Raw genomic sequence first — 27,557 nt, forward strand, 5'->3', positions numbered from 1 at the left:
CATTACCAATATTAGTTGGAATTATTTTATCCGGAGAAATGGTCAAAAGATGTAACTGACTTCAGGATACACGTTATTTGACTATCACAGTACTGATGTAGTGTTATTCGGAGAGCCTGATGATGCACATTTCAGTTAAAATAGACAAGACAAGTATGCAGGTGGATGCTAATAGTATTCGAAGAAAAATCAGAACATATGTTGTAAAACTAAGCTGAACTACAAAAGAATATTTAGGAAAAATATTAAGGGAAACATGAATGCAAATCCAAATTAAAACTGATAACCAGGACCATAGTCAGATTTTGTGATCCCAGATTTTTTCTAAAGTAGAATGTAAGGAATTTGGAGAAGTTTTGATATATTTGGAGCAGTACTTTAGGATATTCTAAGCACATGATGTTAATAAGAAAGTAATACTTATAAAACACTAGTAGGATCAATCTTGTTTTTTCGGGTATGTATTTGGTCATAAAGAGGGTTTGGACATCTTGCATATTGAAGAAGGAAAGATCATGACAAAGGTACATAAAACAACTTGCTTGGATGCCCAACAACTATATCCATATAATATCTCTCACAATCTAGAATGGCCAAAGAGAGGTGGATGGAGATGTCAGGGGCATCCAAGCAATGTCATTCACTGCATAATCTCAAAATCTTCAAGATTCCAGAAATCACCTTTAAGATAGATTCAATCAAGATTTTAGATGTCGGTCCATGACAGACCAATGCTGATAGATGGGTATCCTATGTATTGCAGGGCATCGAATAATACCAACTAATATCAAATCATGCTTGTGCAATATAATTTGTCATGGCCTAGTATTGACAAGTACTGAGCTAATTCTTTCGTCTTCATCATTTAATTGTAATGTTACCTCGACACAAGATGCAGGTGTCAAAAATCTGGGTGTTTTGATGAATCCAACAACACAACCTCAACAAACTTGCCAAGTGCAATTTCAGACAATGAAATCGCCTTAGCTTAATGGGAAGAGCAAGCGATATCACCTTCCTTGGTCCACTTTCCTCACTATTCCTTTCTTTTTCATTCTTCCCCCTTTGTTTCCCTCTCCTCCATTCCTCTCTCTGAGGATTTAATCTTAAGTCCCTTGTCTTCTTTCCTATGCCAATTCCTTATCAAGATGTCAATGTGTGCACTTCATTTGGCATTGGTGCACTTTTAACATTATGCCCTCATCCATTTCTCTATAGGCATACATATCATTCCTCCCTCTACCTTTCTCTCCATCATTGACTCCCACTATATCGGCCGTTCAATGCAGTGATAAAAAAGTGTATACTTTTAATGATGCACATAATTTGATCTTGAATACATATTCTAATTAAATAAATTCCTCATTGTACCTCTCTGGTTCTCCCCTAGTTTTCCAATCTTTCTGTATACGTGTCCCTCTCTCTCCCTCTATCCTGACTATTTTTTCTCTATTGCCCTTCTCCTTGTATCTACTTTGCTATGTTAACTTACTTCATTGATGCACAAATTTGCTTAGAGGAAGCACATTTCTTCTAATGTGCATATTTTAGTTGTGCGATCTATATTTGGCAAACACAATGTAACACATGAAAAATTTTAATACACACGCACATGCACATAAATATAAATTATATAAGCTGGACTTTAGTTAATAGTTTGTATTGGGCCCGGTTTGCTTGCATCAAAATTTGTTGTTATTAGTAGCAGTTTTCTAGTTAAGATATGGTTAGTGTATTTTCTCAAATCCCAAATTACATTGCGATGAAATCCTTGTACTATTAAATCATTAGATTTATTAGTCGTCCAAGATTTTTAAAAAGGAGACTTTGACTAGGAAGAGAGGTGATAATCCTTAATTTGCAAGGAATGAGTGCCTATGTCTTATGCCTTTATTGAGAGTCTAGTATGTTTTTGCACATAGTAGTGGAACACGATGACCTAAATAGTGGTTTTAGACATTTCAAGTAATATTCTTAACTGAAGTGGTGAGATAGGTATCGGATTTGGATTGAATTAACTCACGGGACTTGGATGATTGTTGATTGGAGTCAATTTTGAAAAGCGAAGCCTAGTTTCACTTTGAAAGGTCTGTAGCATAATTGGTTGTTTGTCTGATACAGAGGAAATAAGAGTCGAACTTATATAATATTTTTTTGTAGTTAGAAAACTTTAAGTCAAGGTTCGCCATCTTGGTACAGGACCTCGTACCATTACCTCCTGTTACTGTGTTGGTAGGCCTAGTATGGGGGCCGGTTTAGTGTAAGAACACTCGGTACGCCCCCTCGTACTACGTACTAGTTCGCTACTGGTATGATACGATACGATACGGTCAGTACCTATCGGTACAGCAAATCTTCAGGTAAGATATTAGCTAGGTTTTGAACAGAAGGTGGGCATCTAGCTCCTCTTAATTCTAACTATATGTGACTTAGTTGTAGGTCAAGGTACATACTTTCAAGCATAGGATCAAATTTTGGAATCCTAACTCATTTAGCAAACATATTCTCCTACTTGGGGTTTGTTTGTGTGTAGTGGCTGAGGGCGTTGTGAGAGAGTCGGTGGGAGTCCTGACAAGAAAGTAGAATCCTTGTTAAAGCAGGCCTTGAGTTGGATCTATAAATGAGGGTTTTTCTTTTTACATTGTAGAAGAAGATGGGCACTCCTGATACAAAGTTTGGCGATCTCTTGTGCTCTAATAATAGTCATCACGTTAAATCCTAGACAAGTTGGCTATGGTGCCCAAGTGCTTGGTCCCCTCCGAAGTCCGCTGCAGAGATTAGCGAAACATGATTTAGAGCATCTTGGAGACAATAAATCATAATTTGATCCATGGAGTAAGTCTCCTAAAAACAGAAGTTTATTTATTTCTCACATTAATTTAAATACATAACCAAATTTCTGCATATAGTATTAAGTTTCGAATTTTCTGAATAATACAATTTCTACAAAATTTACAAATCTTCTTTATCTGAAAATTAATTTTCTGGGAATTTGTGCTAAGATATTTTCTAACATTTCTGCATATTATATTTCAAAGAATATCTGCATAAAACCGATTTTGCATATTAATTTCTGTACAATAAATTGCAGTAAACTATATTCAAATATCATATTTTCCAATATTATATTTATATAATTTGTATTTCTAAATAATAGAATTCTGTTTATTAGTTTTTTGGATATAAATAGTTTCAGCTATTAAGAAAAAATCTGCATACGAAAAATCTGCAAATTCAGCTTATAAGCCGCATGTTTTGCTTTGAACTTATAAAGATTGAATAAAAAAATAGAAAATTAAATTTTAGGCTTATTATTATTTCGCCAATTTCAAAGTATAAAGGAATCATGTGGGTAATATCTAGACATTTATGTAAGTTACTTTATTAATAATTAGGTTTTATTGTGTTGGATTGCATGGCTTGATTTGTCATGAAGAATATTCGAGGTAAGTAGTGATTCATTTTTTTTAGAGCTTTCTATTTATTTTCCTCTGAGTAAATATAGATAATTAAATAAATTATAAATTGACTAATATGCAGGTTTTAATTTTATGCAACTACGTTTTGAATGAAAAATAAATTTGTAATTAAAAGCATTACTTTTACTTTTATTGCTAATATTATGCATATTTTGTTTAGAAATTTTTTGTTGAACATGAATGATATATGAATGCCTTTGATAAGTTCTTTTGAAACTTTGACCATCAACTTGACTACATTTTGGACCCTGCCAATGGGGATAATATATTGGTACTTTGACTATTTCGAAACTCATTTTTTTGGACCACTCCATAAAGTATAAGTATGGTATTTTGGCCCACTACACTGGGTATAAACATGGTTGTCTAGCCCAGAGTATGCTGAACCATCTCAAACCGGATGGTTCAAGGTGTACTACTGAACTGTCCAGGAATTGAGATAGTTCGACTAATCAAAATGGAACACCTATAGAACTAGTCAGAACTAGAGCAATCAAGGCTGAACTAGTCATTTTTTGCTAGATTTGAACAGCTCTGATCTAGTTCATGTAAGCCAAAGCGGCTTATTATAATAAAACTCCTCGACTCCCTCCCCCCCCACCACTTCTTCGACGCCAAAGCCAATGCCGACGCGATCACCCTTGATCTACACCACCAATGCCTATATCTTTCCCTTCTAGCTATTTGAATTGGTATGCCTCTCTCTCCATCCCGCTCCTCCCTCCTTGCCCTCTCCCTCTCTTTTTCTCCCCTTTGTCTTCTCTCTCTCCCCTTAGTTCTCTTTTTAAAGTTAAGGTTAGGGTTTCTTCCTCACTCCCTCTTCTTCTTCTGATCCTTTGTCTCCGGTGTACCACAGCTTGATATGGTAAGTAGGAACAATTTTAAAGGATCGTTCTTAACCTAACAACCTAGAAAACTTTGACGACATTTATACCCTGTAGTAGGGACAAACAAGGATTGTTGAACCAATATTGTCCCGAACTGATAGCTGGCTAATACAACCTCCCAGTACCAGTTCGGCGAGCCAAACAAAGGTATAAATATGATCAGTCTCATAGGTTATTGGATTGAGAAAGACCCTTTAAAATTGTTCTTATATGATGAATGCTTCAGCAAATTTGAATATTTTTAGTATTAAATTTTTCTTATAAAAATGTAATTGTTTTGTTTTATATGCTTAAAATTAGCAAGAAAAATTTACTAACTTACTACTTAAGCAAGCTAGTTGAGGTATTCAATACTTACGGAGTTTCAAGCTCATTATTTAGTTTCTTCCTTCTTGATAGATCCAAAGAACTAGTGGCTACCAAGGTACTTTATGGGCAAAGTACGCCATACCAGCCTGAACCAAGCAATATGGTACATACCGTACCATACCGGTACGATACTGGTACTTGGTACACCAAAAAAAATCTCGTATCATACTGTACCGATACTTGCTAATATGGCACCGGTACGGGGTCCGATATAGAGATGGTGAACCTTGGTTATGGGAGTGCGACTAGATACAACATTAGAACTTTTAGCACATTTTATAACTAGTCCTTTTTTTCTATGTATGATTATTGGAAGTATTTTGTAGGTTTGCTTTCTTTGATTACATTGAATTTTTTGGAGAGCTATTGAAGTTAGATTCTTGTAAAAAAATTTCTTGTAGTTTCTCGTTAGCTTTTGGTCTTGTTAAATATTAAATTTAGTTATTTTGATTTACTCCACAAACTTTATTGAATCAATTATGCTTTCATGTTTATATTGGACTAATCACAATATGCCTTGTATGCATGTAGGGCAATGCCTATAAGTATACGGCAATTGCTATGTCCCTAACTCACGATTTTATGCCGAGGGCATAAAACATGATGCATAATTTTTAGTCCATAAATTAGTTCTCGATGCACACAAGTCTAATACATTGTATTCATGTTTATCATTCAAAAGGTTACAATGATGGGTACCTGTACCAAGATATTTTGATCTGGGAATACAAGTAACCTCATTTAGTATGTATGTTCCTTTACCTTCGATTGCTTTTCTCCTTGCCATGTAGGCTTCCCCACCTAATGTGCAGAGGGTTGCGAGCAATGAAAATAGATGTGACAACAAAAAGGCCAAACTAAAGAAGAGAGTGGAGGAAGCAAAGGAGAAGCAGGTCAAATATAATCCAAGAAAGGAGAAGTAATGAAAGTGAAGGATACATAAGAAAAGAATGTCGAATATGTCTTGGAGGATTCGAAAGCATTGTCTAACATTGAAGGTGACAACAGTATTACAGCACAAAGTGTGGGAATAATAGGGTAGTAGATGTAGGCAGTAGATGTCGTGACAGGAAGTTACACAAAATGTGTTTAATTATTTTGTAGTCTTATTTAAAAATCTTCCAAACAGCCCCTTTGAGAAAGCTCTTTAATTTCCCTTCTATCACCTAGGATCGACCAACACTAGATGCTATCCTAGGATGATGGTACAAGGAGATTGTCTTCAACTCAGCCCTTAGTCAAGTTTCATATTATTAAGGCTTCTCCAACATGTGCGTCTTTGAATGAAACATGTGCACCTATAGTTGTTTGAAAAATGTTGCACTATAATTGTGAATTCAAAAACATGTGCATAAGTCAAAATGTGTGCACTATCATGGTAAGAGATTGCTGCCTTGATCATCTTTGATGCTTGGAACCGCATTGTGGTGTTCTGATATATTTATAATGTGTGTATTCACACCTGAATGAAAATCGTGCATCTTTGTTGTTAGATGTTGCACTATAATTTGTCCACATCAAATTAAACTGAATATAAGCTAAGTATAAACATAGAACGAAAGAATGAGGCCAGGAAGGCGCATTATGGACACATGCTAAAACACCTGCGTTAGCTACTTAAAATGTGCATCAACTAGTATAAATCTATGGATGTAAAGGACAGTTTCATTTCATATACATAATCAAATGACCAACACATGCTTGAAATGGACTATTGATAGTCAAGACCTTTAAAGGCTCTCAAGATAAGTAGATCTTAGTCAAATTTAGTTGAACAGTGAACCAATATTTCAAAATAAAAAGAATGCTTTAGTTTTTAAAAAATTATTTACTGTAAAGTATGTCTATGCAATGATCAAAAAGTGTGAACCTTCCTGATGGATGCATATTATGATTCATATCAAATCCATTCACTCAAACATAAATTGATTTAGCAAAATATTGTGCATCTTCTTTTACTATGTGTGCATCTGCACAGATATTAACAATCAGATAACTGCTTGCATGTCATTCCATATAACATCGATGAAAAACACATAATCAGAATTTTAATGAATCTACATTAACTTGCAGCCATGGCATAATAGAAAGGGATGCCAAGCACATCCTATTGCCTGTATCAACACATCCTCCTATTAGCATCAGCATCTTTACTTGCTTGGAGTTGTTTGAAAATCAACATTGGCCAATGGACATTTGCCATGAAAGCTTGCTGCATCCTTCAAGGTCTCAACTCTCAAGTTTCTCAACTCATGAAGGGAGTTTGGTGGTCATGGTCTCAAAAATCCTATCCGTTTTGTATTAGTATGAGCAAGGATTAAGAACCTAGTCCATGCTAATGGTACTCCATCCAAGTGCCAGTTCCGGTCATGCATCCCTATAGATATCCTCTATCTCTCTCCCTCTTTACTTTCCTTTCTTTCTTTTTCCTTTTTCTTCTACCTTCCTTTTTTTCCTTTCCTTTGTCCTTTTTCTTCTACCTTCCCTTCTTTCCTTTCCCTTTTTCTTCTTTTTTCTTCTACCTTCCTTTCTTTCCTTTCCTTTTCCTTCTTCTTCTTATCCCGTCCATTCTTTCCTTTTCCCTTTTTCTTCTTCTTCTCTTTCCTTTCTTCCTCCTTTCCTTTCTTTCTTTTTCTTCCCTCCTTTCTTTCTTTCCTTTTTTTCTTCTTCTTCCATTTCACTTTTTTCTTTTTTTTTCATCTTTCATTCATTTCTTTCCTCTTTTTCTCTCCCCACATTCATGGGTTTCGGAGTCCCAACCTCATCCTGGTCCTGTTTTCTCATAAGAATGGGACAGAATGACCGAAACGCCTCCTACCCCATCAAGACTCGTACAACATATCCAGTACCTTGAGTTTCTCTAAACTAGATTGCCTCAGTCTGTCGTATCGAGACAATTGCATCCCAACACTTGAGATTAAAATCTGTCTGACAGATACCAGGAATCATAGCAGCCAGCGACTAATTTGGTATAGTATCGATGCACACCTTATCATGTCGAGGCATACCAAACCAGAGAAAGGGAGGGGGAGAGGAAGAAGGGGACCGAGCGAGAGGGGTGAGGGAGAGAGGGAGGGAGGGGGAGAGAGGAGAGCGAGGGAAAGAGGAGGAGGGCGTTACCTGGTATCGATTAGCATCGAGAGGAGCGAGATGGGTGGCCAAGCGAGCGAGACGAGCGACTGACACACACACAAAGCTTTGAAGCTCCAATCATGGCAAAAGGGGAGAGAGAGAAAATGGAGGGTTAGGAGGTCCTCTAGAGGGTTTTAAAGGACCAAACCGTCCCAACTCTTGACCAGTTCAGCTCTGTATGGCCCGAACCGTCTGATCCAAGAAATAGGTTTATATGTTGAACCGGGATGATGTTCGAAATCCAGTCTGAATCAGAGACTGTTCTAATTCAATTTGCATCAAATTTCATCATTGTGGTCTAATGGATTTGGCATGCCGTAGTCCTAGACCACTTGGAGTTGGACCAATGGTAGGGAAGGGTTAGCTAAGGCGCTGCTTCGATTGGATCTAGCCTTAGTAAAGTAGAAGTTGAAAGAGATTTTACCATAAGCTGTGGTTGGAAACATCTCCCGTACCACCTCAGACTACTATCCTATGATCATTTACATGGAAGGTATGCATTCTGCTAAACCCTCTAATCGTCCCTTCAGGTGTTAGCATCCTGAGATACCAAATTTTTATTTATTTTTTTATTTTTTCTCTGCATTGTTTTTAATGTTGTTTTGGACTAATTTGAGACCATCTTGGAACCATACTAACCCAGCCCCAAACTAAGATGGCTATGGATACCAAGATTTCAACCCCTGAGTCTAGCATTATCTTCTTCCTCATTCTTCACTACAAGGTCCGCCAAACTGGTACCAAAATTTATATTGGTCGATGGTCAATTCGGTACCGTACCGACACAAGGTACACAGAGGCGTGCTGGGCGTGCCAGTTTTGAACATGCACACCAGTTTTTTTTTTCAATATTTTTTAGGTTCGATTTATTGGCAATCAATTGTTTTCATCTTTTTCAATGATTTTAAGTATAATTTCATATTTTTTGAATTTTTTGCTATCTCTACGATCTCAATACAATCTAAATAATGCCTCTTGATGTTTTAGAGTGATGCAAAATATAAAATGATTAGTGAGATATTGCATGCTACAAGAATCAACATGAAATATCATAAAATCAATTAATAAGACACAAAATATAGTATAACATACATAATGATATCTAAAATTTCGTCAAGTAGTGATATCTCGTAGATATTCAGATCATTAGCATCATGAGGAGGCACCCCACTAACCAAGTGGTGTAGTCTTGTATGCTCATCCCATAAAGAGCGTGCACTGGATTATAACCACTCTCAGATCTCTTACTCAAGTTCTGGTTCTAAAAGGCAAGGTCTGCCAAATCGATACCAGAACATGTACTGGTTGGCGGTTGGTACGGTTCAGTACTGTTTTGGCTCCGTACTATATCGGACAGGTAGGGCATGCCGATCATGTACTGGCATGCCCAATTTATTTTAGAGTTTTCAAAAAAAATTAATTGGTAATCACTTTTTTTGAAAATTTTCAGTAATTTAAGTCTAATTTGATTTTTTTATATTTTTTTGATTTTTTGATGGTTTTTGATATTTCTATGATTTTAATTTAACCTAAATGATGATCTTATTGTTTTAAAATGATATAAATTACAAAATGATTAGTGAGATGTTACACGCTATAATGAAAAACAAAATATCCTCAAATCAAGTAGCGACGTAAAAATTAAAAAATAATACAATCAATTACATATATTTAAATTACAATATACATACCGATATCTAAAATCGGATCGAGTAGCGATACCTCTCATAGATATCCGAATCATCAGCATAGCCAGGAGGCACATCAGCCTACCCCTCTAACCAAGCGACATTGTAGTCATGTACAATCATCCTATAAGAAACGTGCTCCATATTATAAGCACTCTCGAATCTCTCGATGAAGTTTTGGCTCTGAGTGATTTTCTCTAGCTGAAAATACGGCTAGAAAGGGGCATATCCGAATATGCCGGCAGCAAAATTCGATCCGTAAGATATTTCAGGATGCATAGGATAATAGCCGACAGCTGACTTCTTACCCTTCGTGCCTCTCTTTCTGGTTATATTAGGAGGATGTATGTCGCCCTCCTGACTGAGTCGACCGGATAGCATAGTAGCCTCATTTAAGCATCTCTTCATCATATCTCTGAGAGAATATTTCGGACAAGGAGTAATGTGGTGACTGACTCTCCTATTGTTGTGGCTGATCAGTTGGAAGGATGCGTGAAATATTGGTCTCGGCCCATTGCTTTGCGTCGACCCGAGTCTCACTGACTACAAAACTGGCCGGTCATGGAGGCGATCCTCGCTTATCAAGCTTTAACTCCTGCTGCTGGCCCACAAGCTATATGATCATAAGATCATACTCATTATTAACGAAAGCACTATGGATCGGATCTGTGTACTTGAACTCCACTTCCTCATGAATGCACTACAGCCTCAACCTCAAATTCTAGTGAACATATACAACATCGTTGAAGCACTTATGTGTCAAATGGTTCCTCTGCTTGCTGTAGATAAGGATGAAGATGGACCAGTTGCGCTTACAGCCACTCGAGGAGACCGTCTGAGAGGATCTAAATAGTTAGCTGCTTCAGATTTTTCATAGATAATCCAAAATGAATCCACCATTCAGCTGCAAAAATATTAAAAAAATTAGATATAAGATAGTACTAATGTTAGTAACTATCTAATGCCAGATAAATATTCTCCTAATGTGTAATATACCTGAATTCATACTTTTCTTACGACAGCTGCTGAGAATCCAAAGCTATCACTACCCTCTCTAAATATTTTGGTCTGTGAAAAGAAATTGTATTGTACTATATTAATAATAGAAGATACTAGTTAACTTATACATGTCACTTAATTTAACTTACCTCTTCTGAACATAGGGCCGCAACTTCTAGATTTGGTCCCATCTTGTAAATAACATTATGCAAAGCGGCCAGAAGTCCATATCGTTTTCAGGTACGCTGTACTGAAACCGAGGATTCAGGTAGTAAGCTACAGATAGAGTTCATTATTTCTTAGTAAAATTGTACAAGTACAGAAGTAGTCTAATTTTCAGTATTCTTGCTTACATGTTATATGCAAGTTCCTACCTATCTGGTAGTCCCACCGCCGCTTAATGATGTCGATGTACTCGTAGGCATGCATCGGATTTACCTCCAAGATCTAAATCTTTGCCCTCTCCATCATGTGATACAAAAAGCCCATCTGGCGATACTTCTCACAATCCACGTTCCGAAGCACTCGTGGGCTTTGATGAAAAGAGAGTACCTGATTTAGGTTGAATATAAGAGCCAACAAGCCTACTTGAACCTTAGGGGCTCACGGGCCTTGAGAATATGCGATAAGTATAAGGATCAGCGAGCTTGGACAAACCTCAAGGGTCAACGAACCTAGAGAATATACGAGGACAAGTATAAGGGCCAGCAAGCCTGCTCGAACCTTGAGGACCCACAGGTTTTGAGAATACACAAGAACAAGTATAGAGCTAACATGCTTGCTCAAACCTCAGGGGTCAACGGGCCTTATTTCGAAAACACTTTGTATGATAAGACCAAGCGTGCCTCCTAGAATGAGCTAGGACTCGTATGATAAGACCAAGTGTGCCTCCTAGGCGGAGCTGGGATTTTTTAGATAAGAAATTCGAAGTCATTGGCTTCCATGGATGGTACAACTTGTAATGCTTTAGCCCCTGGGGGAGATTTGGAATATAATTTCATTGATGATTAGCAGTAAGAAATACAAAAATTTGAAAGCATAGCTCTTACTACTTTTGCATCCTACCATTGCTGGAGTTCGAACTTCTCGGGTTTGATTGCTAAACGTGGATATACCCAACTCAGCTAGGCTTAACTGCCATTTCACTGAGGCTCAAGAGCTCAGGCTCTTTGCTGCAAATCTTTAGAGGATAGTGGCTATCACCCTAGCGAGTGGCTGGTTACCATCCCGCCTTTCAGGGGTCCGACTGCCTCGACCAGAACTCTAGTGATCATTCACATATTGGCCGAGGTACATCTTCAAACAAGGGTTTCAATTTTCATCTTTTAATTGAAGACATTCCTCTATGTCATGCCATGGTCTTTGTTGAATTGGTAGTACTTGTCCATGTCCCTCTTCTTAGCAGGGTTTCTGAATCTCGGTTCTGAATCTCCATTAGGATCTAGGCTGTCGATGTGTTGAGAGGGATATACCTCTCAGACCTCAATAATGGACTCCAAGGTCATGCAATGCTCCATTCTTGGTGGTGTTTTCTCCTCATATCATGTCTCGGTCTTTGCGCTTACCACATACTTTCCTACCATCTCTTTCCGAGCAGTGATAGTCTCCTTAGCATTGAAATATTTATCTACTCAATCTAGGAGATTGGATAGATCTTTCAGAGGCCTTTTCTCTGAGGAAAAGCTGAGGCACGAGTTCCTTAACCAATTCATCACCCGACTATTGCAACAGAATGGTCAAGATCACACACTTCCAATGCCTCGACATTGACTGGCTGATGTAGTTTTGAAGGGACTTGTCTTTCCCTCGCCGATGGCAAACAAGCTAGTCAAAGCTTTCCTTCGCTTCCTGCTACTGACTAAGTGGTTAGAGAACTGGCGACCAAGTTGGTTGAAGGAAAAAATTGAGCCCGATCAGAGACTTGAATACCAAAGCCATGCCTTCCTGACCATGGCCAGGAAGGCCTGGCTCATCGCAACATTGGAAGCCTCTTGAAACAATATAAAAGCTTTAAAGCTCTCAAGATGATTTATTAGATTGATGGTACCATCATAAAGCTCAAAATAGTGTACTTTGAAAACTCGTTCGGTAAAGGCTCTTCCATGATTTCTCTAGTGAAGGGAGGTTCAATCATCACCTTGAAATCATCGCGAATTTCAACCGTCTAATCCTGTACAACCCTGATCTAGTTGCCCATCTCCTCAATTTTATGATCGAGGTCTCTCTCCCACCTGGAGACTCTTTCCAGTCAATGTTGAGAGAGATCAATGGGATTGAAGCTTGCTCTGCAAGGGGAGCAAGAGGGATTTGCCTCTGGCTTCTCTCACAACCTTCAGGGTGGAGGTGACTGGCGCCAGCTCCTTGATTCTACGATTAAGGTCTCTCTCCTGCTTGGGGACTCATTTTAGTTGGTGCAGAGCGAGAGCGAGAGCGAGAGCGGTTTGCCTCTAGCATCTCTCATAGCCTTCAGGGTGGAGGTGACTGTTGCCCTGCATTAAATCGTCTCAACGATGCGGTAGGCCTGCTGAAGGAGGGATGATCTACCATTGCAAATCCTACACCATTGTTGTGAGAGCCTTCACCTACTAAACCAGTAGGTCTACCTAGCCAGCATCGGCGGTCTCAACACCTGGTCGAGGAGGAGACCTTAGGAAACCATGCAGGGAGCCAGTGGACTCTAGTTGGACGGCTCCTGGGTTATTGTTCCTCCTGAGCTTCATGGCTCTTCCTTGGTTCCCACAAATGATCCCAATCTGTTGCCACTATTCCCGAGACGTCGAGGTGGACCGCCTCCATGAACCTATATAACAACAAATAATGTGCGAACTCGCCGGATTAGCTCCACCCAAGCCCTCCGATGCTTAAGTCAAAGAGGAATTTCTAGTGGAAATGAAGGAAGAAGAAAGAACAACAAAGAGACAAAGTCTACCCTAGTCCAAGTTATTACCTTCCTACGAGGACCTTCAGATCTATTTACAGCTAGAGCTCGAAATCTTTTGGAATCGTATCCCAACAAACTTGGGGTCACATTGCAATAAACTGCTAATGTGGTGTAACAACTTTGGAGACGTACTATAATAACCTAGCATGTGATAGAATTGCGTGCACCTTTGAGGCAAAATGACCGAGATGCTTCTTTCGTAGGGAGGATTCTACTCAGTTCGAATTAGTAGCAAAGGTTACCGACTAGGTTGAGAGGCAAGGTTTGCCGAACCAATACTGGTACCCATACCAGTCGGCATCCGGTACAGCTCGGTACCGATTCGGTGCTAAACCGAACCTGTAGGGCATGCGGGTTCACGGACCGTGAACTGGCATGCCCTAATTTTTTTTTGCAGTTCTCAAAAAATTTTAGTGGTAATCACTTTTTTCGAACTTTTTTTATGAATTTAAGTCTAATTTGATGTTTTCTTTTTTTTTAATGTTTTCTTGATTTTTTTTGATATTTTTTGATATTTCTATGATCCTGGTTTAACTTAGATGATGTATCTTATTGCTTTAAAATGATGCAAATGATAAAATAAACATAAAATATCCTCAATTTAAGTAGTGAAGTGAAAAATATAAAATAATACAACCTGTATAACATACATACCGATATCTCAAATCATGTTGAGTGCCGATGGTTCTCGTAGATATTCGAATCATAAGCATAGTCGAAAGATACACCAACCCATCCCTCTAACCAATCGGCGTTGTAGTCTTGTACGTTCATCCTATAAAGAATGCGCACTGAGTTATAAGCACTCTCGGATCTCTCGCTAAAGCTCTAGCTCCGAGAGATGTCCTCTAGCCGATTCTATGGCTGTGGAGGGCTCCATCCGAATATGCCACCAATAAAATCCGACCCATGAGATGCTCCGGCTTGCTTAGAATAGTAACCACCGAAAGATGCTTTAGACACACCATATTCATATCTGTATCCAAATGGGTCATAGTTGTCTGTGGTTGCAGATAATAAGATCAAATATACAACTCAGAACCTAATATGTCCATGGATCCTACTCCACATACGAGGTCATTTGCAACTACATCATATTCTCCTGAATGACCTCGAGGAGCCCGTCTCCTATATGCAATCATATTCCCGTGGGCTCTACCAGATTATGCATCGTAGTCTTTCCACAATAGCAGCACTGTGGCATTATTTCCACAGTGTTGCTGTGGCAATAATGCTGGTGTTTCTTGACTCGGTGTGAACAGATCGGTTCCTACCATGTCGGCATCGAACCGGTCGAAATCGACGGTTCCGACTCGAAAAAGATTGGTTTTGGTTGGTCTTATTGCCATTTCAGCCCATATGGACTGAAACCATTTTCTATTAGCGAAACAACCCAGTTTCCAAGCGGGTCGATTCATTACTACCTGAACCGGATGGCTCGGCCCCGTTCGGTAGATCTTGCTGAGAGGTGTCGGCCTCGGAGGTGAGCCACTTCTAGTCTACTCGGCCCAGCCTCTAGGTTTGCTCAAGGAAACCAGAGCAGAATTCCTAGATAATTTTCAGGTGCGTAGGATCTGCCACACGAGTCATAAGCTAGACGAATCCTTGCACGCCAAATCGTGCTGGCCATTTATTGCCACAACATTTATCCTCCTAGGTCTCTGTTGCCCAAGGTGACAAGCCAAGAAGGGGGGTGAATTGGTTTCTCTAAATTTTTACTATCTTAATTTAATCAATCGATGAGTGAGTGAAGTTTAAAACAATACACAATGCAGACACACAAAAAGTATAGTGGTTCGGTGCTCTCCTAAGCACCTACGTCCACTCCCCAAGCGACCTCTTGGGAATTCACTATAATCCCGCGGATTACAGTTGGATTGTTTTCCGGGCTCACAATCCAAAAACCTTTACACTTTGGTTTTCCGGGATCACCAAGAACCTATGTTGGTTTTACGGGCTCACCAACGAACCTTCACAATTGGTTTTACAGGCTCACCAACAAACCTACACCGTTGGTTTTACGGGCTCACCAACAAACCTTCACCGTTGGTTTTACGGGCTCACCAACAAACCTTTACAAGGTGATTAAAGAGAAGAAGAAAGTTGAAACTCCTAAATGAGCAAGTATAACAATTATAAGCTACAAAGAAGAGTTTAGAATATAGTTATCGCTTGATGAGACTTCTCTCTTTTTTGTCAAGAATGTTTCACTCTTCAAGGATGGATGGAGCTCTTAATGTCTCTTGGAATTTGCTCAACCACTTCCTTTTAACTCTTTGAATGAAGCACTTGGATGAAGAGAGTTAGGGCTCTTGTCTTTCTTGTGTAAGCTTTGATATTTTTCAAAAGTCCCTTTTCTTTGATGAATAGTGTCCCTTTAAATAGTTTTCCTCGTCCATTGGACACCCCCCATTGGTTAGATTTCAAAAACTAGCCGTTACTTGCTGTTGGGAGGATAAAAAGTACTTCGGCAGAACTAGCCGTTATGCTTCTGCCCGTGCTTGGGTCGACCCAAACTTTCCTGGGGTCGACTCAAACCACTGTTCATCAGACTTGGGGTCGACTCAACTTTCACTGGGGTCGACCCAACTTTCACTGGGGTCGACTCATGCTACATTGGGGTCGGCCCTCTCAGAAAACACAGAACCTTACATTTCAACCGTCTTTCACTTAGGTCGACTCAACTCTTTTTGGGTCGACTCAAAGTTCAGGTGGGTCGACTCAATTTTCATTGGGGTCGACCCTCGCAGGGATTCCAGAGAACCAGTTTTTGAATGACACAGCCTTTGGGTCGACTCATGTTCAGTTTGGGTCGACTCAGGGTGGGGTCGACTCAAGTTCCATTGGGGTCGACCCTCTCAGGAATTCCAGAGACTTGTTTTCATGAGGCTTGAAGATGGGGTCGACTCAACTTCCACTTGGGTCGACCCAAGTACTGTTCATCCGTGCTATTTTTGCAGAAGTGTGCCCGATGGTTCCTTGATGTGCCGGGGTCGACTCCACCAATCTTGGGGTCGACTCATTCCACATTTTGCTGCAACTTAAGGTTAGATTCATCCATATAATCAATGAAATATACTTCAAGCAATTTTGAATATATGTCATGGTGGTGCTACATACTCTAATAAATGAAAATTACTACCGTCCACTTAAGAGTACGTTTCACTTGAAACTTGGCCGTATTGGAATTTAGAATTCACTATCCCTTTTCTATCGCAAATTTTCTCATTGGTAATTATTGAAGTACATCTTGATGTCATTCTTCTAATGTACCGTGGGTGACAAACTTAGTAATGATGTATCATATTACCTTATAATATCTAATTAGATATTCCCTTAATGGTTGTATTAATCATCAAAATACCACTATCATTCTCAGTCTCCCCCTTTTTGATGATTACAAAATATTGAGTATGAGCAGATTGTTACTTAACTTAAAATCAGTTTTAGAAGAGCTCAAGTTGCTGAATTTCAGCTTTTCAAATTTGAGAGTGAATTCTCCCCCTTTTTCATCCAAATATTGCCAAATTGAACTTTTTGATTTACTCCCTCTTTCTTTTATATTTGGTTAAAGATGAAACTTTAAAAATTTGAGATAAAGCAAGAGTTTCAGATTATGTATCGAGGTGTAAAAGGTATGTGCCAAATTCTGAAATGTGATTAAAAGTTTAGACTTTAACATTTTCATTGTTACATATCGCTCCCCTTTAAGTGTATATTATCCCCTTTTATTAATTTTCAACTTTGTTTGATAACCTATTGCAACTTCTTTCTTTCCTTACTTCTCCCCCTTTTTGTTATCATCAAATAGGTGCATGGCAATAGATAAGTAGACGCAGTAAATAATAAACATTCAGATTTTACTGATCAAACATGGAACATTGTAGTACACTAACACCAAAAATACAATGTTCTTCAATCAAAGTGCAAAGTACATGATCAACACAAAATACATATGAGAACTAGATAAATCCTAGGCACTAATCATAGTGCTAACATCAGCCTAGGGGGTATCTAATGGCTGTGATCTGGTCCTCATCCTCCTAGCATAAGTGGCGAGGGGAGGTCGAGCCTGATGGGACTGAGTCTGGCGTGGATCTCGCTGAGCTGGATGACTCTATGCCGATACCTCTGACTCAGCTGCTCGGGGCACAGATGGACCATGAGCCTCTCTCTCTCCGTAAAGCTCCTACCTGCTCTCTGAGATCGCTAATCTCAGCAGTCATGCTATCCATCCTGCTCCATATCCCATCAGAGAGAGTCCTCACTTGAGCTGATACAAGCTCAGTCATCCTACTCCAAAACTCCTCTGTACATCCCGTAGGTGTGGATGACGAAAGTCCAGCCTCTGAAGGTGCTGTAGGATGATCCGCAGGCACCTCATCCTCAGGAATGGGGTCTCCAATCTCTGGTGCATCACCCTCTGGTGCATGTATCCCTGCTCCTGCACGCACCCACTGCCCGTTCACCTTTTCATAACCCATGCGAATTAGGGATCGTGCAGTGTAAGTGTCAGTAAATAATAGATGCCTGGAGATCTCTTCCTCTACTGATATGTCATGCTGTCGGAAGACCAGGGTGAGTATCATACCATAGGGCAAGGAGACTCTCGAATTGCATATGGCCTTTCTCATCTGTCTGATCATCATAGCTGGGAGGTTCAGGGGAATGCCCTGAATAACGTGCTCCATAACAACCAGATCTCGCTCAGATATGAGATCAAATCTTCCACTCTTCGGAAACAGTATCCGACCTATGAAGTTATGCAATAACCTCATCTCAGCTGATAGAGAGCTAGCTACTAAATTTTCTGAATAATCAAAATCCTCTCTCTCAAAAATCAGCTGCAGAGCTCTCAACTTACTTTCTGGTTTTTCCGGTGTAGCTCCTTCGCAGGGGAGATGAAGCAACTCACTCAAACTTTCTTCTGAAACCCTAACCCTTACTCCTCGGACTTCAAATATAAGCTCTCCCATTCCAACTTAACCAACCCTGGGTAGATCACCACATCTAGGGAGCAAAGATACTCTCATCCTTGCCTTCGGATCCAATCACCTAACCGGAACCCTTCTTGATCCAAGAATTCGGAGTGGATCCTTCTCCCCATGGTCACCGGTCTCCCCGCATATTTTGCAAGTTGTACGGAGGGGGAGGGAGGAGGAGGAGGCTCTACACATGTCTCACCTTGTGGAGGCACTGTAGAAGACTCTCCAGCATGTCTATCAACACGGGTTGTCTGTGAAACTCTCCCGGATCTCTTAGCAACGGCTCGTTTGGGTCCCATTCCTTCCAAGATCTTGATCTAACAGCTTAGGAAAGCTTCCTTCTACTGTTTGGAGATGATTGGAAGAGATTGGAGAGTTGGACATAGGGTTTTAGGAAGAGGACAAGATGAAACAGTGCCCTAATGTCGCTCACGGGTCCCTCATTAAAAAACAGGGTCCCGCCGTTGGGTCGACCCCAGATTTTTCTTGGGTCGACTCAACGTTGGGTCGACCCACCCCAATCTAACTTGGGTCGACCCTAGTTCAGAAAATTTTCTTTCTCTTCCTTTTAAAAAAAAATCTTCCTTTCCTCCAATCCTTACAAATTCTTTATAGGACAATGATACATGAGCAAGGAATCTATAGATGACTAGTTTGACTAATGTTTCATGGGTTTTTCGAAATGGGAGGAGAGTATCATGAGACAACTTGTTCCTTCTTATATCTCAATCAAAAGGATCACATATACCTAATTCCCTCCTAAGCATGCAAAATCTGTCTTCACTTAAAGATTTTGTGAATATGTCAGCTAATTGTTTCTCGGTACACACATGCTCAATACATATATTTCCATTTTGAACATGATCTCTAATAAAATGATACCTTATTTCAATATGTTTGGCTTTAGAGTGCTGAACTGAATTCTTGGTAAGATTAATGGCACTAGTGTTATCACACTTTATAGGAATGTTATCTAGTTTAATTCCATAGTCCTCTAGTTGTTACTTGAGCCAAAGTACTTGAGCACAGCAACTGCCGGCAGCTATATATTCGGCTTCAGCCGTTGACAATGCTACTGAATTCTGCTTTTTGCTAAACCAAGATACTAAGTTATTTCCTAAAAATTGACATGTTCCACTAGTGCTCTTCCTATCTAATTTGCAACCAGCAAAATCTACATCAGAGTATGCAAGCAAATCTAAATAGGAGTCTCTCGAGTACCATAATCCTATGTTTGTAGTTCCTCTCAAATATCTAAGAATTTTTTTAACAGCACTTAGATGTGACTCCTTAGGATCTAATTGGTATCTAGCACATATTCCCACACTAAACACTATGTCTGGCCTACTAGCAGTAAGGTAAAGCAAGGATCCAATTAAGCCTCTATAAAGCTTCATATCTATACTTTTTCCTTTTTCATCTTTGTCTAGCTTATTAGTGGGATTCATTGGGGTGCCTATTCCTATATGATTTTCATTCCCAAACTTCTTTAATATTTCCTTTGTGTATTTAGTTTGATGAATGAAGATACCTTCCTTAGTTTGCTTGATTTGTAATCCGAGAAAAAAGTTTAGTTCTCCCATCATACTCATCTCGAATTCTCCTTGCATTAATTTAGCAAACTCTTTGCAAAGATCATCATTAGTGGCACCAAAAATTATGTCATCTACATATATTTGAACTACTAGCAGATTTTTGTCTTTTCTTTTGAGAAAAAGTGTTTTATCTACATTTTTCCTACTGAATTCATTATTCAGTAGAAATTTGCTTAGTCGATCATACCAAGCCCTAGGTACTTGTTTCAACCTATATAATCCTTATGTAATCTAAACACATGATTTGGCAATTCATGATTCTCAAAACCAGGAGGTTGCTCTACATATACTTCTTCCTCTATAAAACCGTTTAAGAAGGCACTTTTTACATCCATTTGATACAATTTGAAATCCATGAAGCATGCAAAAGCTAGAAGTAATCTAATAGCTTCTAATCTGGCCACGGGAGCAAATGTTTCCTCAAAATCTATCCCTTCTTCTTGATTGTATCCCTTAGCTACAAGTCTAGCTTTATTTCTTATAACTACCCCATTTTCATCTAACTTATTACTAAAGATCCATTTTGTTCCAATTATAGAGTTATGCTTTGGTCTCTCAGTTAATGTCTATACATTACTTCTTTTGAATTGATTTAATTCTTCTTGCCTAGCATTTATCCAATTTATGTCTTGTTGCTGGTGGTCCAAACCGAGAACGATTGGCACTGCGGTGTGAACGGGGTTCCGTCTGAGTTGTCTTGGTTGGTGTTGGTTGCGCTCCACCTTCCGCCAAGAAACCTGCAAACAAGCCTTGCACCACCACCAGGGTGGTGATGGCCCTCCGACGGTCAAGTCAGAGGAGATTGGAGGAGGAGGAGAGGTGATAATCGCAAGTAAGAGAGTGCTCTGGGAGATATTGCTCACCTCCCCCCTTTCTCCCCCCAGCCGCATATATACCTGGCTGGGGGGTCTCTCAGGGGGGTTCGTTATCGTGGGGCACGATGGTGTGGCCACTAACATGGCCGTTACAGGGCGTCGTGGAGCAGCACCGGGTACGGCCACGTCAGGGCATAGTGGGGCTCCGCTTTGTACGGCTGATGCAGGAGATCGTGGAGCAGCATCGGATACAGCCGTTGCAGGGAGTAGTGGAGCAGCATCGGATACAGCCGTTGCAGGGAGTAGTGGAGCAGGAGGCCGCGGCGTGCCTCTGGGGAATAGCCTGTCGTTATCAGGAGATCTCCGACTCGGGGTCGGAGCGCTGGATCAAGGGGCAGCCGACTCGGGGTCGGGCTGCGGAGCCGAGGATGTCCGACTCGGGGTCGGATTGCTGGATCAAAGGGCAGCCGACTCGGGGTCGGGCTGCGGAGCCGAGGATGTCCGACTCGAGGTCGGATTGCTGGATCAAAGGGCAGCCGTAGTCTTCCTGGGCGCGCGTGCCGGTCACGTGGGGCATGGCGGCTTATTTCCCCCGTAACAGTAGCCCCCCACTTCCGAGCCTGGAACCAGAAGGGGAACAGGTGAAGGAAGTGATGTTTCGGGATTGCCGCCGTTCCTCGGAGAGGCGCGCGCGCTTCGAGCTCCCCGCCCTTTTTATGGCGTATGGCGGTTATTGCCGACCTGGCAGTCTGAGGATTTCGGCGGACATCCTTCCTTAATGGTGTCGATTCGCCTTTGGGGCGCGAGCGACCCTTCGGCAGCCAGGCGTCCTTCTTTTTCTTTTAACTCTCGGTAGCGTCTTGCTGATTCCTGGCTCCCGAAATTCTTCCGGCGCTAGGCCAGGCATCCGAGGGTTGGGCCTCAGGAAACTCTTCCGGCGCTAAGCCAGGCATCCGAGGGTTGGGTTAGGCCTCAGGAAATTCTTCCGGCGCTAAGCCAGGCATCCGAGGGTTAGGCCTCAGGAAACTCTTCCGGCGCTAAGCCAGGCATCCGAGGGTTAGGCCTCAGGAAATTCTTCCGGCGCTAAGCCAGGCATCCGAGGGTTAGGCCTCAGGAAACTCTTCCGGCGCTAAGCCAGGCATCCGAGGGTTGGGCCTCAGGAAACTCTTCCGGCGCTAAGCCAGGCATCCGAGGGTTGGGCCTCAGAAAATTCTTCCGGCGCTAAGCCAGGCATCCGAGGGTTAGGCCTCAGGAAACTCTTCCGGCGCTAAGCCAGGCATCCGAGGGTTAGGCCTCAGAAAATTCTTCCGGCGCTAAGCCAGGCATCCGAGGGTTGGGCCTCGGAAAACTCTTCCGGCGCTAAGCCAGGCATCCGAGGGTTAGGCCTCAGGAAACTCTTCCGGCGCTAAGCCAGGCATCCGAGGGTTAGGCCTCAGAAAATTCTTCCGGCGCTAAGCCAGGCATCCGAGGGTTAGGCCTCAGGAAATTCTTCCGGCGCTAAGCCAGGCATCCGAGGGTTAGGCCTCAGAAAATTCTTCCGACGCTAAGCCGGGCATCCGAGGGTTAGGCCTCAGGAAATTCCTCCGTTGGTCGACCAAGGCTGGCGCATGCCGAGGCAACTGGTCGGGGCTTCAGGCTAGTCTGCTCCCGGGATGGTCATCGGGTTAGCCTGGCATCCGAGGGCCGAGCCTCGGGACCTTCCACTCGTTGGTCGGCCAAGGCTGGCGCAAGCCGAGGCGACCGGTCGGGGCTTCCGGCTAGTCTGCTCCCGGGATGATCATCGGGCTAGCCAGGCATCCGAGGGCCGTCAAGCCTCAGGAAATTCCGCTCGTTGGTCGGCCAAGGCTGGCGCAAGCCGAGGCGACCGGTCGGGGCTTCAGGCTAGTCTGCTCCCGGGATGATCGTCGGGTTAGCCTGGCATCCGAGGGTTGTCAAGCCTCAGGAAATTCCACTCGTTGGTCGGCCAAGGCTGGCGCGAGCCGAGGCGACCGGTCGGGGCTTCAGGCTAGTCTGCTCCCGGGATGATCGTCGGGTTAGCCTGGCATCCGAGGGCCGAGCCTCAGGACATTCCGCTCGTTGGTCGGCCAAGGCTGGCGCAAGCCGAGGCGACCGGTCGGGGCTTCAGGCTAGTCTGCTCCCGGGATGATCATCGGGTTAGCCTGGCATCCGAGGGTTGTCAAGCCTCAGGAAATTCCACTCGTTGGTCGGCCAAGGCTGGCGCGAGCCGAGGCGACCGATCGGGGCTTCAGGCTAGTCTGCTCCCGGGATGATCGTCGGGTTAGCCTGGCATCCGAGGGCCGAGCCTCAGGACATTCCGCTCGTTGGTCGGCCAAGGCTGGCGCAAGCCGAGGCGACCGGTCGGGGCTTCAGGCTAGTCTGCTCCCGGGATGATCATCGGGTTAGCCTGGCATCCGAGGGCCGAGCCTCAGGACATTCCGCTCGTTGGTCGGCCAAGGCTGGCGCAAGCCGAGGCGACCGGTCGGGGCTTCAGGCTAGTCTGCTCCCGGGATGATCATCGGGTTAGCCTGGCATCCGAGGGCCGAGCCTCGGGAAATTCCGCTCGCTGGTCGTGCGCTTGTCGCTCGCTGCCCGACGGGGTTTCTCCGTGGCCAGCCGCGATCATGTTTCTCCTTTTCTCTAAGCGTTGCCTGGGGGAACACGAGAAGGGCATTAAACGCTAATTAATGCGTTACCTGGGAAATCGGATCGCCAGCTGCTGCTTGCGAGGAGTGTTAGTTGAGCGGCCGCGATACGCGGGTTCTTCGAGGAGGATACGGCCTGGGCGCGAGCGGAGATATGTGGACCTAGGGGTACATGACACCCGGATTGTCCTGCACAAAGAATGCGGTTTAAGGAGAATGACGCTTAGGAAATCGCGGGGAGATACGCCTCGAGAGCCGGAACGGCTCCGGTTTCAATGCGCCTGCATTTATTGGAGCCACCCGCATCGGAACGACCAGGGGGCCGCAGTTTGGCTATAAATACAGGTGCAGGTACGATGGAGTTTGCCAAGCCGGAGCTGTTCAGGTTGCCATGGATCGCGGACCTCCTCCTTGGCATATGACTGAGAGACTCCTGTTGAAGGAAAGGGGAGGCGCTCCCCTTGCGACTTCAGCCAACTAGCCGTTTCATCTGGGATCAACAAGGAGGGTCTTCCCGGCGGAGCTCCGCTCTAGGCGTTTCATCCGGGATCACATCTCCCCTCCTTGAAGTTCAGCCTCCCGATTGAGCTCTGCACCAGACGCTCAGTCCGGGACCGCGCCTCCATATGCTCTTCCCCCTCGAATTCCTTCTCTTTCCTACCACCGGGGAGGATGGGAATATCCTTTGGAGGCGGCGTCCCCCTGGGGGCAGCGGGAGCTTCTTCTGCGGCGGCTCCTCGTCTTTTTGGTGAGGTGCTGGATGGCGCCTCCGGTTAGAAGCACCCACTTCCGGTGGGATTGCAGCTGCTTTGGGTTGAGGGTTTGGGATCCTCGGTCCTCAGCTCCACGGATTCTCCACCTCTTCTTTGCTTTCTTTACTCCCTAATTCCCCTCTGGGAATTCCTTGTAATCACACGAGCACGCCATTGTAACCAGAAATTATTGAAATGAAAAGTGTTGCACCTTTTCAAATTGTCTTTCTGGCCTTGTTGTTCTACTGGTAATACATCCGCAGGTTAGCGGAATTCCAGCCCCTTGGAATTTCTCGGCCATCTAGGGCTTCCAACTGGTAGGAGCCAGGTCGGTTTACCCAACGAACTTTATACGGGCCTTCCCAATTCGGCGCTAGCTTCCCACCTTCCGTAGGTTGAGATGCCTTAGCTCGCCTCAGCACCAGATCTCCAATTCTGAAAAACTTCGGTCGGACTTTGGAGTTGTAATATCGGGCCACCCTCCGCTGATACATTGCCATCCGAACCTGCGCCATTTCCCTTGCTTCTTCCAAGAGATCCAGGTTCCCTCGGAGTTGCTCCGAGTTGGCCTCGGGTCGGTGTGCGGCTACCCGAGGTGAGGGAAGTCCGAGCTCTACGGGAACAACGGCTTCCGTGCCATAGGTTAGGCTGAAAGGCGTCTCCCCGGTAGGAGTCCGATGCGTGGTCCGATACGCCCAAAGGACATTCTCGAGTTCCTCGACCCAAGCTTGCCCCGTCCGTCCGATCCGCGCTTTGATACCTTGGAGGATTGTCCGATTTGTGACCTCGGCCTCGCCGTTGGTTTGGGGATGCGACACGGACGTGAACCGATGTTCGATCCCGAACTCCTCGCAAAAGTCTCGGAAATGCTTGTTATCAAACTGTCGACCGTTATCCGAGATGAGGACCCGAGGTACCCCAAATCGGACAATGATGTTCTTCTTTACGAACTTCCGGACTTGCGCCTCCGTGATGGTGGCCAGTGGCTCTGCCTCCACCCACTTGGTGAAGTAGTCGATGGCGACAATCAAAAATTTCCGCTGGGCCGAAGCGATGGGGAATGGTCCGAGGATATCCATTCCCCACTGTGCAAAGGGCCAGGGGGCGGTGATTGGCGCCAAGGGAACAGAGGGGACTCTCTGGATGTTGGCGTGGCGCTGGCAGGCGTCGCATTTCCGTACGTGATCCTTTGAGTCTTCCAATAAGGTCGGCCAATAGTAGCCTTGCCTCATGATCTTATGTGCCAGGGACCTAGCCCCCAGGTGCGATCCGCAGATGCCTTCGTGGACTTCGCTGAGGGCGTAAGCCGCTTCCGAAGGGCGGAGGCACCTTAAGAGGGGGGCGGTGAACGAGGTCCGATACAGCCTCCCTTCGTAGAGTACGTAGTGGGCGGACTTCATAACAAGTCGCCGAGCTTGATCTTCATCTTCGGGAAGGATCCCTTCGGCGAGGTAAGCTACAAGCGGGTCCATCCAAGATGGTTCCGGATCAATTGCCATTACCGCTTCAGCCTCGCCGATGCTCGGGGCATCTAGGGTCTCCAGGTATATCGCCCTTGACAAGTTGTGTGCCTCAGCGCCCACCAAGCGGGACAACCTGTCGGCCCTAGCATTTTCGCTCCTTGGGACCTGCTGAATGTCAATACTACCGAGGTCGGGAATGAGTGCTTGCACCTTCCGGACGTAGCTCTGCATGGTCGGGCTCCGTGCCTCGAACTCCCCTCGAACCTGCCCGACCACCAGCTGGGAGTCGGTGAAGACCTTCAGACGCCGGATGCCGAGCTCCTTGGCGAGTTTGAGTCCCGTGACTAGGGCCTCGTACTCCGCCTCATTGTTGGTCACTGGAAATCCGAACCTCAAGGCATACTCGGCTATCACTCCATCGGGATTGGTAAGGACCAGCCCAGCCCCTCCACCTTCAGGGTTCGACGACCCGTCAATGTGGAGCGTCCAGATCGGGAGATCGAGGCTGGGTGTTTCCGGCGGCCTAGGTTCCGCCTCCTGCACAGTGCACTCAGCGAGAAAGTCCGCGAGCACCTGGGCCTTGATGGCGGGCCGGGGCTGGTAGCGGATGTCGAACTCACCAAGTTCTACTGCCCACTTCACCAGCCGTCCCGCATTCTCAGGATTGCTGAGGATCTGCCGCAGTGGTTGATCGGTCAAAAGGGTGACAGAATGAGCCTGGAAATAGGGGCGAAGCCTCCTGGTCGCAGTCAGCAGCGCGAAGGCGATCTTTTCAGCCTTCGTGTACCGCGTCTCGGCATCCCGGAGGACTCGGCTGGTGTAGTACACGGGCTTCTGAAGTTTTGCCTCTTCCCGAACCAGTACTGCGCTGACTGCGGTTGGGGAGACCGCCAGGTAAAGGTAGAGCATCTCCCCCTCTTGCGGCTTGGACAGCAGGGGAGGAGACGCCATGTACTCCTTGAGCTGGTCGAACGCCACTTGACATTCAGCCGTCCAGAGGAAGTCTTTCGGGCGCTTCAACACCTTGAAGAACGGTTGGCAGCGTTCGGCCGATTTTGCCACAAATCGTCCGAGCGCGGCGACCCTCCCAGCGAGCTCCTGAACCTCCTTCACTTTGGTCGGAGGGGACATATCTTGGATGGCCTTGATTTTGTCCGGGTTGGCCTCGATCCCCCGCTGGTTGACAATGAAGCCGAGGAACCTCCCGGCCGAAGCACCAAAGGCGCACTTCGCTGGGTTTAGCTTCATACGAAACTTCCGCAAGGTGGCGAAGGTCTCCTCCAGATCCGCAATGTGCTGATCCGCATGGCGGCTCTTTACCAGCATATCGTCCACGTACACCTCCATGTTCCGGCCGATCTGCTCCTTGAAGATTTTATTGACGAGGCGCTGGTAAGTAGCGCCAGCGTTCTTCAGACCGAAGGGCATTACCTTGTAACAGTACAGCCCCCTGTCTGTTATGAAGGCCGTTTTCTCCTCGTCCTGTGGAGCCATCATTATTTGGTTGTAGCCGGAGAAGGCGTCCATGAAAGACAGCAGCTGATATCCGGAAGTCGCGTCGACCAGTTGGTCTATTCGCGGGAGCGGAAAGCTATCCTTGGGGCACGCCTTGTTCAGGTCGGTGTAGTCGACGCACATCCTCCACTTCCCGCTCGCCTTCCGGACAAGTACGACGTTTGCCAGCCACTCGGGGTAGCTCACTTCCCTTATGAAACCTGCCTCCAAGAGTTTGTCTACCTCCTGGTCGACCACCCGGATCCGATCCGGGGCACAGTGTCTCTTCTTTTGCTTTACTGGTCGGTGGGTCGGG

The 27,557-nt window shown here is 44.2% G+C and overlaps 1 protein-coding gene across 8 annotated transcripts in view; it reads right to left on the minus strand.

Annotated features, from left to right (window-relative positions):
- The window catches only part of LOC103721442 (retrovirus-related Pol polyprotein from transposon TNT 1-94), an 84,014-nt gene that overhangs the window by 21,062 nt on the left and 35,395 nt on the right, over positions 1–27,557 (minus strand). The window contains exons 3-5 of one of the 8 annotated variants that reach the window (XR_016398482.1): positions 10,704–10,804; positions 10,552–10,623; positions 9,559–10,459 (exon numbers count right to left, since the gene is read on the minus strand). The exons of 2 other annotated variants lie outside the window; for them this stretch is intronic. Coding sequence is in view for 1 of the 6 variants with exons in the window: in XM_088711685.2 (XP_088567811.1) it covers positions 10,730–10,804 (75 nt within the window). In the remaining 5 variants the exon portion in view is untranslated. Of the gene's footprint in view, positions 1–9,558; positions 10,805–27,557 lie in introns of those variants that run through there. 5 more of the 8 variants (XR_016398481.1, XM_088711683.2, XM_088711682.2 and 2 more) reach the window with 5 other exon arrangements.

The sequence above is a fragment of the Phoenix dactylifera genome, chromosome 15, assembly GCF_051530095.1.
Source record: "Phoenix dactylifera cultivar Ajwa chromosome 15, Ajwa_hap1_PhDact_Kaust_v1.1, whole genome shotgun sequence".
NCBI lineage: Eukaryota > Viridiplantae > Streptophyta > Magnoliopsida > Arecales > Arecaceae > Phoenix > Phoenix dactylifera.